Source organism: Balaenoptera borealis (assembly GCF_965194805.1).
Source record: "Balaenoptera borealis genome assembly, chromosome: 2".
Classification (NCBI taxonomy): domain Eukaryota; kingdom Metazoa; phylum Chordata; class Mammalia; order Artiodactyla; family Balaenopteridae; genus Balaenoptera; species Balaenoptera borealis.
Genome location: NC_138867.1, coordinates 182,957,388 through 182,974,217, shown reverse-complemented (window position 1 = coordinate 182,974,217; position 16,830 = coordinate 182,957,388). Strand labels below are relative to the sequence as shown.

The 16,830-nt window shown below is 50.3% G+C and overlaps 1 protein-coding gene across 1 annotated transcript; it reads right to left on the bottom strand.

The window, feature by feature from the left end:
- Positions 1 to 74: 74 nt before the first annotated feature.
- S1PR4 (sphingosine-1-phosphate receptor 4) lies at positions 75 to 16,747 on the bottom strand. The gene is made up of 2 exons (XM_082381251.1): positions 15,607 to 16,747; positions 75 to 7,056 (listed from the first exon to the last, which is right to left on the bottom strand). Exon 2 carries the CDS (start codon positions 6,971 to 6,973, stop codon positions 5,816 to 5,818), a length of 1,158 nt encoding a protein of 385 aa, XP_082237377.1. The 5' UTR covers positions 6,974 to 7,056; positions 15,607 to 16,747; the 3' UTR covers positions 75 to 5,815.
- Between the last annotated feature and the right edge of the window lie 83 nt (positions 16,748 to 16,830).

Here is a 16,830-nt window from a genome sequence, read left to right as displayed (position 1 = left end):
TAGGCCCATTCTGTTACGCCCCGAAAGAGGAAGCTGTGGTGGACCGTTTGAGTAAGGTTTCACATAAACCCCAAGTCAGAAAATACGGAGACTTAAAATAAAAAAACTATAATCGGCGGAACTTACTGAGACCCTGTCTTTGCTGTGGTAGAAGGTGGAGGGATGCAGGGGGTTGTGCAAGACGTGACCTTGCGACCCGGAGGAAAGTTGGGAATAAGGAAGAGAGGGGCCGGCCTGATGCGCTAGGTCTCCTGGGAATTGTAGTCTCATTGAACAAGCACAAGGGGTCATGGGAGCTGAAGTCTTCCTGGCAGAAGTCCGGGAAAAATCACTTAAAACTCCCAAGAAATATAGATGTTAACACCATGAGGGCAAAGACTTGTGTCTGTTTTTTGCACTGATGTATTCCTCAGAACTTAACACAAGGCCTGGCACACAGTGGGTGGTTTATATAATTTTTGGATAAAAGAATGAAAGAAGAATCAAGAAATCATGACAGAAGGTTCCTAAAGGGATGTCGCAATGGATTTTGGGACTTGTAGTCTGCAGCTTGGTGTTGTGCCGGGGTTGGTGATACATTTATACTTAGGCGTATTTATATTTGGGACATACTCAGTAAAAAAAAAATTATTCGTTCATCAGAAATTCAAATTTTACTGGGTGTCTTAAGTTTGTATTTTCTAATCTGGCCCCCTGAGAACCCAATTGTCTCTGGGCCAGGGGCCTTAAGGGGCATCAGTAACTCACACTCCCTTGTACAGATGGGAAGACTGAGGCCAGAGGGTGCAGAGCACATGGCCCTGGCCCCCAGGTTCTGATACCGTTGCCTAGGGAAGTGGGCCTCTCTTCTGTCCCAAGTGAAAGGTGGCAGTTGTGTTGATTAACAGCATGGGTTCAAGTCCCAGCTCCTCCACTTCCCAGCTGTGTGACCTTGGGCAAGTCGCTTCACCTCTCTGAGCCTCCATTTCCTCAGCTGCCAAATATGATGATAAATAATCTAACACTATTCCCCGGCTCCCCAGGGGTGTGTGAGGATTCAATAAGATAATCCACGTGAATGCACTTGGAAAGGATGAGGCATACATGAAGCACTCAATAAGTGTTGGTATTATGAGAACGCACAAAGCTCGTGCAGCCTCAGAGCTGCTGCATCCGCTGTTCCTGCAAAACACTCATGGGCCCCCTCCCACTTTCTGCATGGCTAGTTCCTTACTGAAATGATGTTGGACATTTCTTAGTTTGATGTTCGTCACACCCAGCAAATTGTGACCTTTCTGCGGGCAGGTACCAGGTTGTTTATAGCTGCAACCCCATTGCCCAGAATAGAGCCTGACACACAGTTGTTGAGTGAATGAATGAATGAGTCATGAAAACCCCAACACACCAGCCCCTTCCTTCCAGCTGTGTCCCTTGCTTCCAGCCATCCCCAGGCAGGTCCTAGGCATGAGGAGTCAGGAGTGGCTTGGCAGGGCAGGGAAAAGACTGAGAAATTCTGGCCCACGTGATCTTCATCAGCAAATGTTTATTACCTGCTTCTCCATCTACCCCCACTCTTCCAGGCCAGGCTATGAACAGGCAAGACACGCACACTCACCTAGAGACAAAGCAAGAAAGAGCCCTGAACTTGGCTCAGATAACAAGGCTTGGACCTTAGGGCTGCCCATTCCGCCTCCTCTCCTGAGCCTTGGTTTTTCTGTCTGTAAAATGGGGAGGTTCAACTAATCCTGCTTTGTGGAGATGAAACCTTGGGGCAGCCCATAGAATGAAATGGAGCATTCATTCGAGTTTTCCAAGGAGAGAAGGAACTAGTATTCATTCTTTCATTCATTTATTCATTCATTCATCAAAGAGGCAGTAACAGACAGGGATCCAGAAGTCACCTGTGGGGACTTCCCTGGCAGTCCAGGGGTTAAGACTCCACGCTTCCACTGCAGGGGGCGTGGGTTTGATCCCTGGTCAGGGAACTAAGATCCCCCAAAAAAAAAAAAAAGTCACCTGTCTGGGTTTGAATCCCAGCTCTGCCTCTTCCCAGTTGTGTGACCTTGCATAAGCTACCTAACCTCTCTGGGTCTTAGTTTCTCCATCTATAAAATGGAGTTAATGATGGTACCTGCCTCCTGGAGATTTCCCAAGGATTAAATGAGTTAGTACAAAGGTGACTAGGATAACGTTGAGTGATACATAAGGCATTTAAAAATGTTGCCAAACGCAAGTTCGTGTGCCCAATGCACAGTGAGGACAAACAAACCAAAAGTTGGAGTTTGGAGCAGAGAAAGGTTTATTGCAGGGCCATGCAAGGAGACCAGTGTCTCATGCCCCATAAACCCCGACTCCCCAAAGGGTTTCAGCAAAGCACTTTTAAAGGCAAATGAGAGAGGGAGGTGGTTAGTTGTTGCAAACTTCTTGGTGTTGGAATCCTTTGTTCTTGCAGCTGTGCAGGTCAGGTCAGGATGTTCCTGTAAACCTCCAACAAAACAAATGTTATTCCCTATTCTGAAACATTTTACCTCTATGTGAATGGACTCTTAAATGTCGGAGCCTTGAGAATAGGCTCACCTGTATATTTCAGGCCATAGGCAACATTCTTGTACAAAAGGTACAAGGCCACCATGACTAAGCACAGGCAACAGGGCACAAAGGTTAAAGTAAAAGGAACAGGTCTAAAAAGGAGTCAGATTTGTTCTTCCCTATTACAAAATCAGACACATAAGTTTGAGGGCCTTTATATTCCTTGCCTTATCAACATCCCAGGAGGGCAGGGGATATCAATATCCTCATTTTACAGATGAGGAAACTGAAGCCCATGGTGAGTGGCAGAGCTGGGGAACGGTAATGGGTTACAGACACCTGAGCCACCTAAGAGCAGAAGCCAGGATTCATGGGGACAGTTTCATCGTAGTCAGGGAGGAAGGTGGGGGTGGGGAGTAAGGAGGGGAAGAGGTTTCCCAGGCTCAGTGGAAGGCATGATGCTAGGACTAGTTCTCCCAACACTCTAGGTCATGGAGCACCTACTATCTGCTGGGTCCTGTGCTGGGTGCCGGGGACATAGCTGTGGCCCAAACACTGTCACTACCTCCACTCTTTTTTTTTTTTTTAATAGTAATCTTTTATTTATTTATTTATTTTTGGCTGTGTTGGGTCTTCGTTTCTGTGCGAGGGCTTTCCCTAGTTGCAGCAAGCGGAGGCCACTCTTAATCGCGGTGCGCGGGCCTCTTCACTATCGCGGCCTCTCTTTTTGCGGAGCACAGGCGCCAGACATGCAGGCTCAGTAGTTGTGGCTCACGGGCCTAGTTGCTCCACGGCATGTGGGATCTTCCCAGACCAGGGCTCGAACCCGTGTCCCCTCCATTAGCAGGCAGATTCTCAACCACTGTGCCACCAGGGAGGCCTACCTCCACTCTTATGGAGCTCAAAGTCCAGGGGAGAAGGTGGATGTGTAACCATGCGCGATTGGATCTATAATGGAGTTGCACAGGCAGGTGTGGGAGCCCAGAAGAGGGCTGAGGAGGAGAAATCAGGGAGACTTCCTGGAGGAGGTGATGCTAAAGCTGAGACCTGAAGGATGGGCAGGGCACGTGCCAGGCAAGCCACTCTACTGGGGACAACAAAGGCAGGTGCAAAGACCCCAGATGGGAGGGAGCAGCAAATAGTGCAGCTCAGTCAAAGCAAAGTGTGACACCCCACAGGGCAGAGGGGCCACAGGGCCCGCTCACACAGGCCCAGGACGCAGGCTGAGAGCTTCAAGGAGGCCCAGGCTCCACTCACATCAAATTCCACCGAGACCTCACCCTGCCTGCCACTGTCCCAAATAAACACACATGGACCAGGAATCAGGAAAATGTAAGAAGTATCCCAGCTTATACATGCTTGGAACGTTTTCCAGTCCTGTCCAACAGAACTTTCTGTGATGATGGACATGCTCTGTGTCTACACTGTCCAAAACAGTAGCCACAAGTCCCATGTCCCATCAAGCACTTGAAATGTGGCTAGTGTGATAAAGTGGTATGGGTTGAATTGTGTCTCCAAAATTCATGTCTTGAAATCCTAACCCCCAGGACCTCAGAATAGGACCTTATTAGGAAATAGGATGGTTATAGGTGTAATTAGTTAAGCTGAGTCACACTGGAATAGGGTGGCCCTAATCCACCTGGATTAGGACTGGTGTCCTTATAAAAAGGGAAAATTTGCACACAGACGTGCACGCAGGGAGAACCCATGTGAAGATGGAGTCTACAAACCAAGGGATGCCAAAGATTGCCAGCAAATCCCCAGAATCTAGGAGAGAGGGCTCAGAACGAACCAAACCTGTTGGCACCTTGATCTCAGACTTCCAGCCTCCAGAACCATGAGAGGATAAATGTCTTTTCTTTTTTCTTTTTTTTTTGACCGCACCGCTCAGCATGCAGGATCTTAGTTCCCCGACCAGGGATCAAACTTGTGCCCCCTGCAGTGGAAGCGCGGAGTCCTAACCACTGGACCACCAGGGAAGTCATGAAAGAATGCATTCCTGTTGTTTAAGCCCCTCAGTCTGTGATACTTTGATACGGCAGTTCCGAGAAATGCACCGAGAAACTGAATTTTAAAAATTCATTTTAATTAATTTTACATACCCACGTGTGGCTAATGGCTGCTTTATTGAAACAGCGCACTAAACAGTTTCCCATCGCCGCCTCCCCCATCCTGCAGGGGAGAAACGGAGGCTCAGAACGGAGCTATCCCATCCAGAGTGGCAGACGGGATGCTGACCCAAGAACTTGGCAAGACGGAGGCAGAAAGACTTGCGGGCACTGTCTTGGCTAGGAAGATGGAGAGAGAGAACTTTCTACCAGCCAAAGGTGGCTACATCCGGAGGGTGTACCCCTGTGTCGCTGTCCCATACCATTGCCGCAAGTCCTGTGGACTGTTTAAATGCAAAGGAATTCCAAGTTCAGTCTTCAGTCGCACAGGCCACTTATCGAGGGCTCAGTAGCCACATGGGGGTCCCATATTGGCAGCACAGATGTAGAACATTTCCACCATCGCTGAATGTTTTGTCAACACACTGATGCCACGTGCCATGGCAAAAACACTGAGCGAGTAACGACCGCCTCCTGCGGTGGGTTCCGTCTGCTATAGGCCCATTTTACAGACGGGGAAGGAAGAGGCAGTTAGTGCTAAAGGGAGAAGTGGGTGAGATTTCCCCGAGGTCAGGAGGACCAGTCGGCTCCCCCTCTGCTGGTCTCCAGACTGAGTCCCAAGAGATGCAGAGGCCAGAGGTGGGGGAAGGAGGCCGCCCAGGACCCAAGATGAGAGATAGGGCAGGGAAAGGGGAAGTGAACAGGAAGGGGCGGGTGTCATGGCCCTCCCTGTGCTGCAGGCACAGCTCCAGCAGACCCACAGCCCTCATCCCATCACCCTGATGCCACATGTGAATAAGGGGCTGCAGCATCTCATCCCATCATTGAACTCTCACGTTGCCAGGGTACAGACACCCCCCTACCCAGCCTAGCCCTGGCAGCCTGGGAGCCCCACTGAGGCCCAGTGTGGGGCTGGGATTTCCTCAGAATCTCACAGGAGGGGGGCGGCGTACACAGCAAACCCATTCATCCCCTTTCCAGCGCGCTCTCTGTTTCTCCTGTTGCCTCCTGCTCCACGGAGACCGTGGGAAATCCACTCGGCGTCAGCAGCCTCAGGAGGCTTCGGGGAGGACCGCAGGGCCCTGGGACGCACGCCCCCGGCTGCCCTGTTCCTTCCTCTCCATCCAGGCTGCCTGCTGCTGCATCCCTGAGCGCCCGGACGTGCACCCGGCAGCTGGACCACTGCCCCAACCGTGGGCTCAGACGCTCCGCACGCTGGAGATACTGGACAAGGGCTCCCGCATCCGGAAGCTGTGCGAGCGGGAGCCCCGAAAGCTGTCCCTCGGCCTCAGCGAGCTGTCGGTGGTGGAGGCGACGGATTGGGCCTCGGCGGCCCGGGCCAGGCAGTCCCCAGGCCCTCGGAGTCCCAACCGGAGACACGCACAGCAGAGGAAGCCCAGCACGGCCCGGCACACCTCCCGGCTGCGGAAGGAGTAGATGACCGGGTTGACCGCGGAGTTGAGCACGGCCAGCGCCAGGATCCAGTCCATGCCCCGCAGGTACTCCTGAGCCCAGACGTTGGAGCCAAAGATGTCGGCCAGCAGCAGGCCGAAGAGCGGGCCCCAGCACACCACGAAGGCCACCAGGATCATGAGCACCGTCTTGAGCAGCCGCTGAGCCTTGCGGCGGGCCGGGGTGCACAGGGCCTTCTGCCCGTTGGAGCGCACCACTCGGAAGATGGCCCCGTAGAGCACCATGATGGTGGCCAGGATGCAGGCGAAGACCACCACGCAGAAGAGGATGTAGCCCTTGGAGTAGAGCGGGAGCAGGCTGGAGCAGCGCTGGAAGGCGCAGACGCAGTTCCATCCGAGCAGAGGCAGCAGGCCCAGCAGGGCTGCCAGCAGCCAGCAGAGTCCGATGAAGCTGCACACGCGGCCCCTCTTGGTGGCCCCGTTCTCAGCCACCGGCCGCACCATGGTGGCGAAGCGCTCGCCCGCCGTGAAGAGCAAGCTGAAGGTGGAGGCGGCCAGCGCCATGAAGAGCAGCCCCTCGCGCAGGAACCACTGGGCCGGCGCCAGGCGGAAGGTGTGCGCCCCGGACAGCAGCACGTTGGCCAGGTACGCGGCGCCCGTGAGCAGGTCGCTGAGCGTAATGTTCACCAGGCAGTAATAGACCCAGCGGCGGGAGCGCATGCGGCTGGCGATGGCCACCAGCACCAGCAGGTTCTCCAGCACCACCAAGCAGCTCACGGCCACGAAGAGCCCGCGCAGCACCCCGAGGCCGACCTCCTCGGGCCCGCCCCGCCCCGCCAGCCGGCCAGAGTGGTTGTAATGCAGGACGATGAGCCGGCTGTGCCCGACGGCCGCCAGCAGCTGGCAGGACTCGGGGGCCTCGGTCGGGGCCCCCGTGGCGTTCATCGCGGTCCCCGGGGGCAGACTGAGGCCCGGGGTGGTTCGCCCCAGGCAGGGTGGAGCCGCTCGCCTTGCCCGGTCTTGGTTTCCTGTTATTTGAAATTTCCTGTTATGTTCAAGGTACCCCCAGGGTGAGGGTGAGGCCGGGACGGGGAGGGGCATCCCAACGGTCGCTTCCCACCCGGACTCCCGGAGGGCGCTGCGGCTGCTGCCTGCTGCGAGACCGCGGTGCCTCATTGAGGGTGGGGTCCGCGCCCCGTCCCAGAGAGGGGGAGACCTGTTCCCCTGTGACACCCGGGCTGGACGACTTCCCCGCCCCCATGAGCTACTCCCTGCGGGACCCGCTGTTCCGTCACCGGCTCCGCAACTGCTCCAAGCCCGCCTGGCGCACAGTAGGTGCTTAATAAGTGTGCGTCAAGCGGCCGCACACACAGGAGCACCACCAGCTTCCTCATCGATAGAGCAGATGCACCCCGTTTTAACCTCACGACAGGGCCAGGACCACGCGGTCCACAGAAAGGGAAACCGAGGCCTGGAGAGGCTGTGTCCGTCCCGTGTCCCGCGGAAGAGCACACAGCCGGGAGGTGAATCCCACGCACCCACACGTTCACCCAGGGCCTCCGTGGCGAGACCCTCTCTCCCCAGGTTTTCCGTTGCCTCTCCTGCCCCCTGAGCTGGCTTTGCTAGGAGCAGAGCTGCTGGGGACCGCCACCCGGGGCAGCACCTCACCTCTGGAGGGGGAGGGGCTCACAGAAGTGGGGCGCTCACCCCACCGCCACCGCACAGCCATCCTGACCCGGCTCACACTGACTCAACCAGAGAAGGGTGAGGACGGAGGCGTGTGGGCACCAGGTCGGAGGAGGAAGTCGGGGATTATGTGTGGAGTGATGTTTGGGGGGCCTGAGGGGGGAGGCACGGCCCTGGCCAGTGTCTGAGGGGGGAGACACAGGTGTCTGAGGGGCTCTGGTGTCCCCCATGAGTGGCGGGTGGGCAGGACACAGGGGCTGAGGACAGCCCAGGGACTGTGGCCCCCGCCCAGCACCTGAACCCTGAGTTCATTGCTCAGCTCTGCAGCAGGACAGTTACAGGGAAGCTCAGAGGGAGGGGCGCCCTGGGAAGTAGCAGCATCTCATCACTGGAGGTGACCAAGCAGAAACGGATCTGAAGGGGGGGGTTGTGAGAGGAGGGGCTGTGCAGGCAGCTGGGGGGAGGGGGGAGGGGATGAGCACCCGAGACCCAGTCCCGGCCTCACGAGGGACCACCTGACCCAGGCACATTCACAGAGAGACACACGGCATGTTCTGAGCCTGGACCCTGGACTGAGCCCTGATCCCAGGCTGAACCCTGACCTTGGCTGAACCTGTGACCATAGGTTGACCCCAACTCTGATCCCTGACCCAGGCTGACCCCCAACCCCAGCTGAGCCCTGATCCCAGGCTGAGTCCTGACCTTGGACTGAGCCCTGGTCCTAGACTGAGCCCTGATCCCAGGCTGAATCCTGACCTTGGCTGAGCCCATGACCATAGCCTGACTCCAACCCTGACCCCTCACCCTGGCTGAGATTTGACCCTGAACTGAACCCTGACCCCAAGCTGAGCCCCGATGCCAAGCTGAGTCCCAACTCTAGTGGAGCCCCAACCCCGACTAAACCCCAACCCCAGCTGAGCCCCTGACCCCAGGCTGGGAGAGCAAATTGAGAACTAGACTAAAATGCTATGAAAGAGCAGAGTTTGGCTAATTTGAGGCCAAGCTGTCCAACAGTGGTGACCTTCTGCCATGAAGTACCTGCTGCCTGGGTGAAAGGCCATATGTGCATTATACCTTATTTAATCTTACGATTATCCCCATGCTACAGAAGAGCAGTCCCCCTTCTAGAAATCTGTCCTGAAAACACAGCTTTAACGATACACATGTGAGTATGCAGAAGGTTATTCATCGTCATTTGTAAGTGTAAAATATTAGAAGCAACCCAGATGTCTGTACACAGGAGAGAGGCTGATGCATTACACTGCACTTCACAGTGGAGTACTACGCAGCCATGAAAAAGAATGAGGGTGATCTCTGTGAGCGGAATGGGGGATTTCCAGGATGTATTTGAGCCGATTTCCAGGATGTATTGTTAAGTTGAGGGGGAAGTACAAGAGTATATGTAGTATGTTACCTTTTGTATAATAAAGAAGGGGGGAGTAAAATATCCACATATCTTGTTTTTGCAAAAGGAAAGATAAACCAAGAACCAATCAAATTGGTTATCTACAGGAGTGGATGGGATTGAAATTGAAGAGAGGAGGGGATGACACCCTTTGTGTTTTCCTCTTTGTATAGTTTTTAAACTGTTAATGCTTTCTATATTCAACAAAAATTTAAATCAACAATGATGGAAGACAGAAGCTTTAAGATGGACTATAAATAGAAAACAAATGAACTGAACGATATGTCAAATGAAAAACATAACCTCACAGAAATAGAAAAGAACCAACTTATGCAACTTTTGGACACACTACTCACTCTAAAGGCAAAGGGAACTGCAAAAAAAAATTTAAACTTGGTTCAGTACATTTGTTTTTGGGAGTGGCATAGATGTAGTGATTCTGAAACTATCCTGCACTGTGGGACTGAGTGAAGTAGCAAATGTGGCGAAGTAGCAAGTGTGTTGATATTATTAGGAATCAGGTGTTCCCTGGGGGAGAAAGAAGGTGCAAAGATGAAATAGAAGAACCCCACAGGGATGAAATGGGATTAAAGTATCCATGTGGACTTGATATTTAAACACAAATCAATTTCCTAACTCCATCCACTGAGATAACCCAATAGGAATGAGCACACCTAGCACCCAGATCTTGGCTTCTAAATATCATGCCCTAAAAAAAAAAAAAAAGGCATCCAAGACTCTAGGGAGAAACGGCTGATTCCAGGGATGGGGCAGAAAGCATACAAGGTGAGCCTGGAATGTCTTGATGCACCAGAGAGTAAGGAAGGGCTCTGAGAAGGATGGGGACCCATGGGAGAAACACAGGCTGGCCAAACCTGAGACAGTTTGAGCATCAACAATGAACAATCTTAAAATCACACAGACATGGGGCTTCCCTGGTGGCACAGTGGTTAAGAATCAGCCTGCCAGTGCAGAGGACACGGGTTCGAGCCCTGGTCCAGGAAGATACCACATGCCGCGGAGCAACTAAGCCCATGGGCCACAACTACTGAAGCCTGCACTCTAGAGCCTGTACTCCGCAACAAAGAGAAGCCACTGCCATGAGAAGCCTGAGCACCGCAACAAAGAGTAGCCCCCACTCACTGCAACTAAAGAAAGCCCACGCACAGCAACGAGGACCCAACACAGCCAAAAATAAAATAAATAAATATTTTTTTAAAAAAATCACACAGAAAGTAGGATGGTGGGTGCCAGGGGCAGGGAAAGGGGGGGGATTCAGAGTTAGGGTTCAATGAGGACAGAGTTTCAGTTTTACAAGGTGAAAAGAGTTCTGCAGATGGATGGTGGTGACAGTTGCAAAATGACGAATGTATTCATTCAGCCATACCTCTGAAATGTACAACACGGTTCGTTTTATGTTATGTGTATTTTAAAAAACAATTAGGAAAAAAAAAAGAATGACCATTCCGTATGATCCAGCAATCCCACTCCCAGGCACTGACTCAATAACAGAGTTTAAAAAATCACCATTTGGTAACCATCCCAGCAATAATTGATCCAAGCAGGATTCATCAGTGGATGCTAAAGTAATTAGGTGGAAGTTTGTTGGGGAGCAGGATATTTACATAATCTCAAAGTATTTTCCTACAGATGATTTATCAGTTACAAAGGGGAAAATGCCTTACTTAGAAACCTGGTGAATAGCAGCTTAACCAAGACACCAAGTAAACACACTGGGAATGGGGAAAAAAAATGGGCCTCATGGGCCTCCTGAGCCTCCTGATACAAGGCACTGAGAAGGACACATCACTTCTAGGATATTCCTGCGAAACGTGGATCACCTGCATCTGATCATGGGAACCATCAGACAAACCCACACTGAGGGACATCCCACAGAATAATTGGCCTGGTCTCTTGGAAAGAGTCAAGGTCGTAAAAGGTCATAAGAGACAACAACAACAAAAAAAGCCTAAAGCTGTCTCAGAAGAAAGGAGATCAGAGATATATGAAACTACATGCAATGAGTGATCCCCAACTGAATACAACAATGGGGGAGGGGGGAGGGGGGAGTTGCTATAAAAGACAATATTGGGACAACGGTTGAAATTTTCATATGGGCTGTATATTAAATACTATTATTGTATCAGTGCTAGATTTCCTGAATTTGACCAACACCTTCTGGTTACATAACAGGAGGTGTTTGTTTGCAGGAAATACATTTGGTTTGTTTGTTTTTTTGTTTTTTTGGAGTCAAGTTGCATGATGTTGCCCACTTTCAAATTACTTAGAAAAAAATTGAGAGAAAGAATAAAAAATGTGTATATTCTTTATGGAATAGATTGTATACTTTTAGATTATGTTTATAGAGAAATATAAAGCAAAAGGTTAACTGTGGGAGCATCTAGCTCAGGGGTATGCAGACTTTTTCTGCGAAGAGCCAAATAGTAAATATTTTTGGCATTGAGAGGCAGACAGTCTCTGTCACAATGACTGTTGTCATCGGGGAAAGCTGCCCCGGACCATGTGTAAATGAATGGGCCTGGCCATGTGCCAATAAAGCTTTATTTACGAAAACAGGCTTAGAGCAGATAGTGACCCCTGACCTAGAGGAAGTGTCTATGGGAGTTCATTGTCATCGTCTTGCAACTTCTGTAGGTCTGAAATATTTTCAAAGTCAAAAGATGAGTGAAGAAAATGTGGATTTCCTAACTTTGTGGTCAGATTATGGTCTCTAAATATCATCTCCCGTTAAAAGGAAGCAGGGCTCCTTGGAGAAATGGCCGGGTCCAGGGCTGGGGCTGTGAAGTAAGTATGGAATGAGTAGAAAGCATCATGCTGTGCCAGAACTATGAGCTCTTTTTTTTTTTTTTTTTTTTTTTGGCTGCACCACGCAGCATGTGGAATCTTAGTTCCCCAACCAGGGATGGAACTCATGCCCCCTGCATTGGAAATGCAGAGTCTTAACCACTGGGCTGCCAGGGGAGTCCCCAGAACTATGAGGGCCTTAAGGCCACTGGGTCACATCAAAAGGACTTAGGGGCCAACTCAAAGAGGTTTCCACTGGCCAAAGACGAAACAATGTGGGCATAAGAGAAGAATAAGATATTCAATGGATAGAAACACATCAGATGTTACATCCATGAGTTCATAGTGACACAAAAGAGAAAAAAAAAAAACTCTCTGGTGATCTTTTGTGGATATTGAGGAAGTAACAAATTATTTTGAAAACTGCTAAAGAAAAGTCAAGAATCAGGCATTTACCCTGTCTTTCCTGCACAGCCTTTACTTCTGGGTAACCAATTACTTGATAGGGAAAAGATGTTTTTTTAATCATACTCCATTTTTTAAATTGCTTTAAATTGTGGTAAATTACATGTGACATTAAATTACCATTTTAACCATTTTTAAGTGCACAGTTAAGTGGCATTAAATACATTCACATTGGGGCTTCCCTGGTGGCACAGTGGTTAAGAATCCGCCTGCCAATGCAGAGGCCACGGGTTCGATCCCTGGTCCAGGCAGATCCCACATGGGCCACCACTACTGAGCCTGCGCTCTAGAGCCCACGAGCCACAACTACTGAGCCCGTGCGCCACAACTACTGAAGCCCGTGCACCTAAGCCACCGCAATGAGAAGCCCGCGCACCGCAACAAAGAGTAGCCCCCACTCGCTGCAACTAAAGAAAGCCCATGCACAGCAGCGAAGACCCAACACAGTCAAAAATAAATTAATCTAAAAAAAATACATTCACATTGTTGTGCAACCATCCCCACCATCCATCTCCAGAACTTTCTCATCTTCCCAAACTGAAACTCTGTCCCCATGAAACGGACTCCCCAGGCCCTCCCCCAGCCCCTGGCCCCCAGCATCTACTTCCTGTCTCTACAGATTTGACTCCTCTAGGACCTCACGTGAGTGGAATCAGACAGTACTTGTCCTTCTGTGTCTGGCTTATTTCACTGAGCATAAGGTCCCAAAGTTCATGCATGTTGTAGTGTGTGTCAGAATTTCCTTCCACTTTAAGTCTGAATCATATTCCACTGTATGGGTGAACCATATTTGTTTATCCATCCATCTCTCAATGGACACGGGTTGCTTCCGCCTCTTGGCTATTGCAAATAATGCTGCTGTGAACACGGGTGTACAAATATCTCTTTCAGACCCTGCTTTCAGTTCTTTTGCTTGAGCTGGGTTTTTTAACAGAAAAATTCCAGACAATAAATGCAGAAGAAATGAAAGTGTTCAAAGTCACCATTTTTGCAACCCCTAATGATATATGTAAGCAATGATCACCAGTGGCCACTAAGACCATTATGAGAGAGGTTCATGGGGAAATTTCGCAGTAAATGAATCAGACTTGTGCCACCTGAACCCACTGGTCAATTTTAACGAGGTGGGGGAGGGAACCAACTGGGTGTTAATGTTGTTACATATCTCATGGAGAGAGAGACAAAGACAGGGAGACACAGAGATACAGAGAGAAAACAAACTAGATATGTTGTCTGGTGGAGCTCACACCATCTAGGAAGTCCGCTCATGTTTCTAGGTAGATCAATTCACAGGGATTACAGGGGACAGAGGAGCCCATTAATCCACACCGGGGAAGCAACCCACCCAATCAGGAGGCTGGTAAACTCTACCAGATAAACGACCTGGTTTCTTCAACAAATAAATGGCAAAGAAAAAAGGTTGGGTGATGGTTATAGGTGAAAAGAGACTTAGAGATACAGCAACCAAATGCCACGTGTGGGCTTTGTTTGGGTCCTGACTCAAAGGAACCACCTGCGGAAAAAACACGTATGACGTTTCATCATCAGCGATGAGACATTTTGCCATCATGGGCCCACCCGGCTGATGCACTAAGAGGGACCCTGCGGCGTTCTTGCCCAACATGCATGCCATTAATCACATCATGAGCAAACATCAGACAAGCCCAAATTGTGGGACGTTCTATAAAATAACCGGCCAGAACTCTTTTATTTTTTTTAATTTTATAAATTTATTTATTTATTTATTTATTTTTGGTTGCATTGGGTCTTCGTTGCTGCGCGCAGGCTTTCTCTAGTTGTGGCGAGCAGGGGCTACTCTTCGTTGCAGTGCGTGGGCTTCTCACTGCGGTGGCTTCTCTTGTTGCGGAGCACGGGCTCTAGGCGCACAGGCTTCAGTAGTTGTGGCACGTGGGCTCAGTAGTTGCGACTCGCGGGCTCTAGAGCGCAGGCTCAGTAGCTGTGGCGCACGGGCTTAGTTGCTCCGCGGCATGTGGGATCTTCCCGGACCAGGGCTTGAACCCGTGTCCCCTGCATTGGCAGGCGGATTCTTAACCACTGTGCCACCAGGGAAGTCCCCTGGGCAGAACTCCTTAAACAGGTCATGACAGATAAAGGCTGACAAGCCGTCACCAAGGAGACAAAGACAGGAGATGCAATGTGGAATCCTGGCCCAGAAAAAGGACAGGAGAGGGAAAACTGGCCAAACTCTAACAAGTCTAGAGGTTAGGTAACAGGATGATGGTTGATGTTAATTCCCCGGCTTTGATAACCTGACTTGTAGCATGGTTATCTAAGAGGTTCACATCAGAGGAACGTGAGTGGACGATGTTCAGGAACTCTGCACTATTGCTGCAACTTTTCTGTAAATCTAAAATTATTATAAAATGAAAAGCTTTAGGGAATTCCCTGGCAGTCCAGCGGTCAGGACTCCACTCTCTCACTGCCGAGGGTCCGGGTTCAACCCCTGGTGGAGGAACTAAGATCCCAAAAGCTGCAAGCCGTGCAGCGCAGCAGGGCGGGGGGGCGGGGGGGTTGGGGGGGAGCTTTAGAAAAGACATTTACAAGACACATGGGGAAATCTGGATACTGACTGGATATTAAATATCCAAGGATCATTGCTAACTTTTTTAGATGTGATAATGTTGCATTATGGTTATCCTTTTTAGAAGGGAGTCTTTGTATATTAGAAGGATGTGGATGAAATGGTATGATATCAGGGATAATGAAAGTAACCAGGGACTTCCCTGGTGGCGCAGTGGTTACGAATCCACCTGCCAATGCAGGGAACATGGGTTCGAGCCCTGGTCCGGGAAGATCCCACATGCCACAGAGCAACTAAGCCTGTGCGCCACAACTACTGAGCCTGCGCTCTAGAGTCCGCGAGCCACAACTACTGAGCCCATGTGCCACAACTACTGAGCCTGCGCACCTAGAGCTCGTGCTCCGCAACAAGAGCAGCCACCATGATAAGAAGCCTGTGCGCCGCAACTCGAGAAAGCCCACGTGCAGCAACAAAGACCCAATGCAGCGTAAATAAATAAATAAGAATTGGGTGCCTAACTCAGGGGACCAAGGTCATGTTGACGGCATGTACTCTTGATATAATGGGACAAAAACCTTCTTCACCTCTGTGCTCCTCCGACCTAAAATCTAAACCTCAACTAACCGTGAGAAAAACATCAAATGAAACTCAACCAAGGGATATTTGACAAAATACCTTTTAGGAGACGTATCTGGGAACGTGACCTTCTTTGGAAATGGGATCATTGCAGATAGAATCAAGTTAGGATGAGGTCATTTGGGCGGGCCTAATTCAGAGTAACTGGTGTCTCTGTAAAAAGAAAATTTGGACACAGACACACACAAGAGGAGATGGCCATGTGAAGACACAGGCAGAGACGGGAGGGACGCAGCCACAAGCCAGGGATACACAGAGCCACCAGAAGCTAGAAAAGGCAGGAAGGACTTTCCCCTAGAGCCTCTGGAGGGAGCACAGCCCTGCTGACACTTTAGTCTCAGACTTTGCCTCCAGAACTGTGAGAGAATACATTTGCGTGGTTTTAAGCCCCTCTGTCTGTGGTACTTCGTTACAGCAGCCCTGGGAAAGTAAAAGGATAGCTGACCAGCACTCCTCAAAACTGTTAAGGTCATCAAAAACGAAGTAAGTCTGAGAAACCATCACAGCCCAGAAGAGCCTAAGGAGACGTGATGATGAAATGTCGTGTGGGAACCTGGGTGGGGTCCCAGGACAGAAAAAGGACATTAGGGGAAAAAAGGAAATTTGTTGGACTTCAGTTAATAATGGGTCAATATTGGTTCATTAATGGAAAAAAAAAAGTACCATATTAATATATTAATAATACGGGAAATCAGGTGTGGTTTCATAAGGCAACCCTCTGTATTCGCAATTTTTCTATAAACCTAAGACTATTCTAAAAATTAAAGTTTATTTTTTACAAAGTAAAACAAAACAAAAAACGTCTTGATTGAATAATAGAATCTTGGCTTGGCCACCACCCAGGTGTTTAGCCTTAGTCAAATTATTCAGTTTTCTGTGCCTCGGTTTCCCCATCTGTAAAATGGGGGTGATGGGGTTTGTGCTACATGGGCCTGCCCTGAGGATGGTGGGAGACCAGGATCTGGGGTAAGTGGAGTCATCATCATCTCCATCAGGGATAGGTGGTGGCTTCTGCTGGAATTTTGGGTGAGTAGCAACAGAAGGTCAGCTCACATGTCCCCGGGGCCAGGGAGAGAGGTTGAACTCCACTTCCTGGCTCAAAGTGCACGCAGTCCCACACAGCTCTGTGTACCATGCCCTACACAAGTGGATGGACAGCAAGTAGAACTTTTTCCTTCCTTTGCCATGTTGCTACCCTGCCCGGGACAGACGACCTGAAATGGGACCGCGCGGGGCAGGGGGTTGGTTGTTAAACAGGACGCC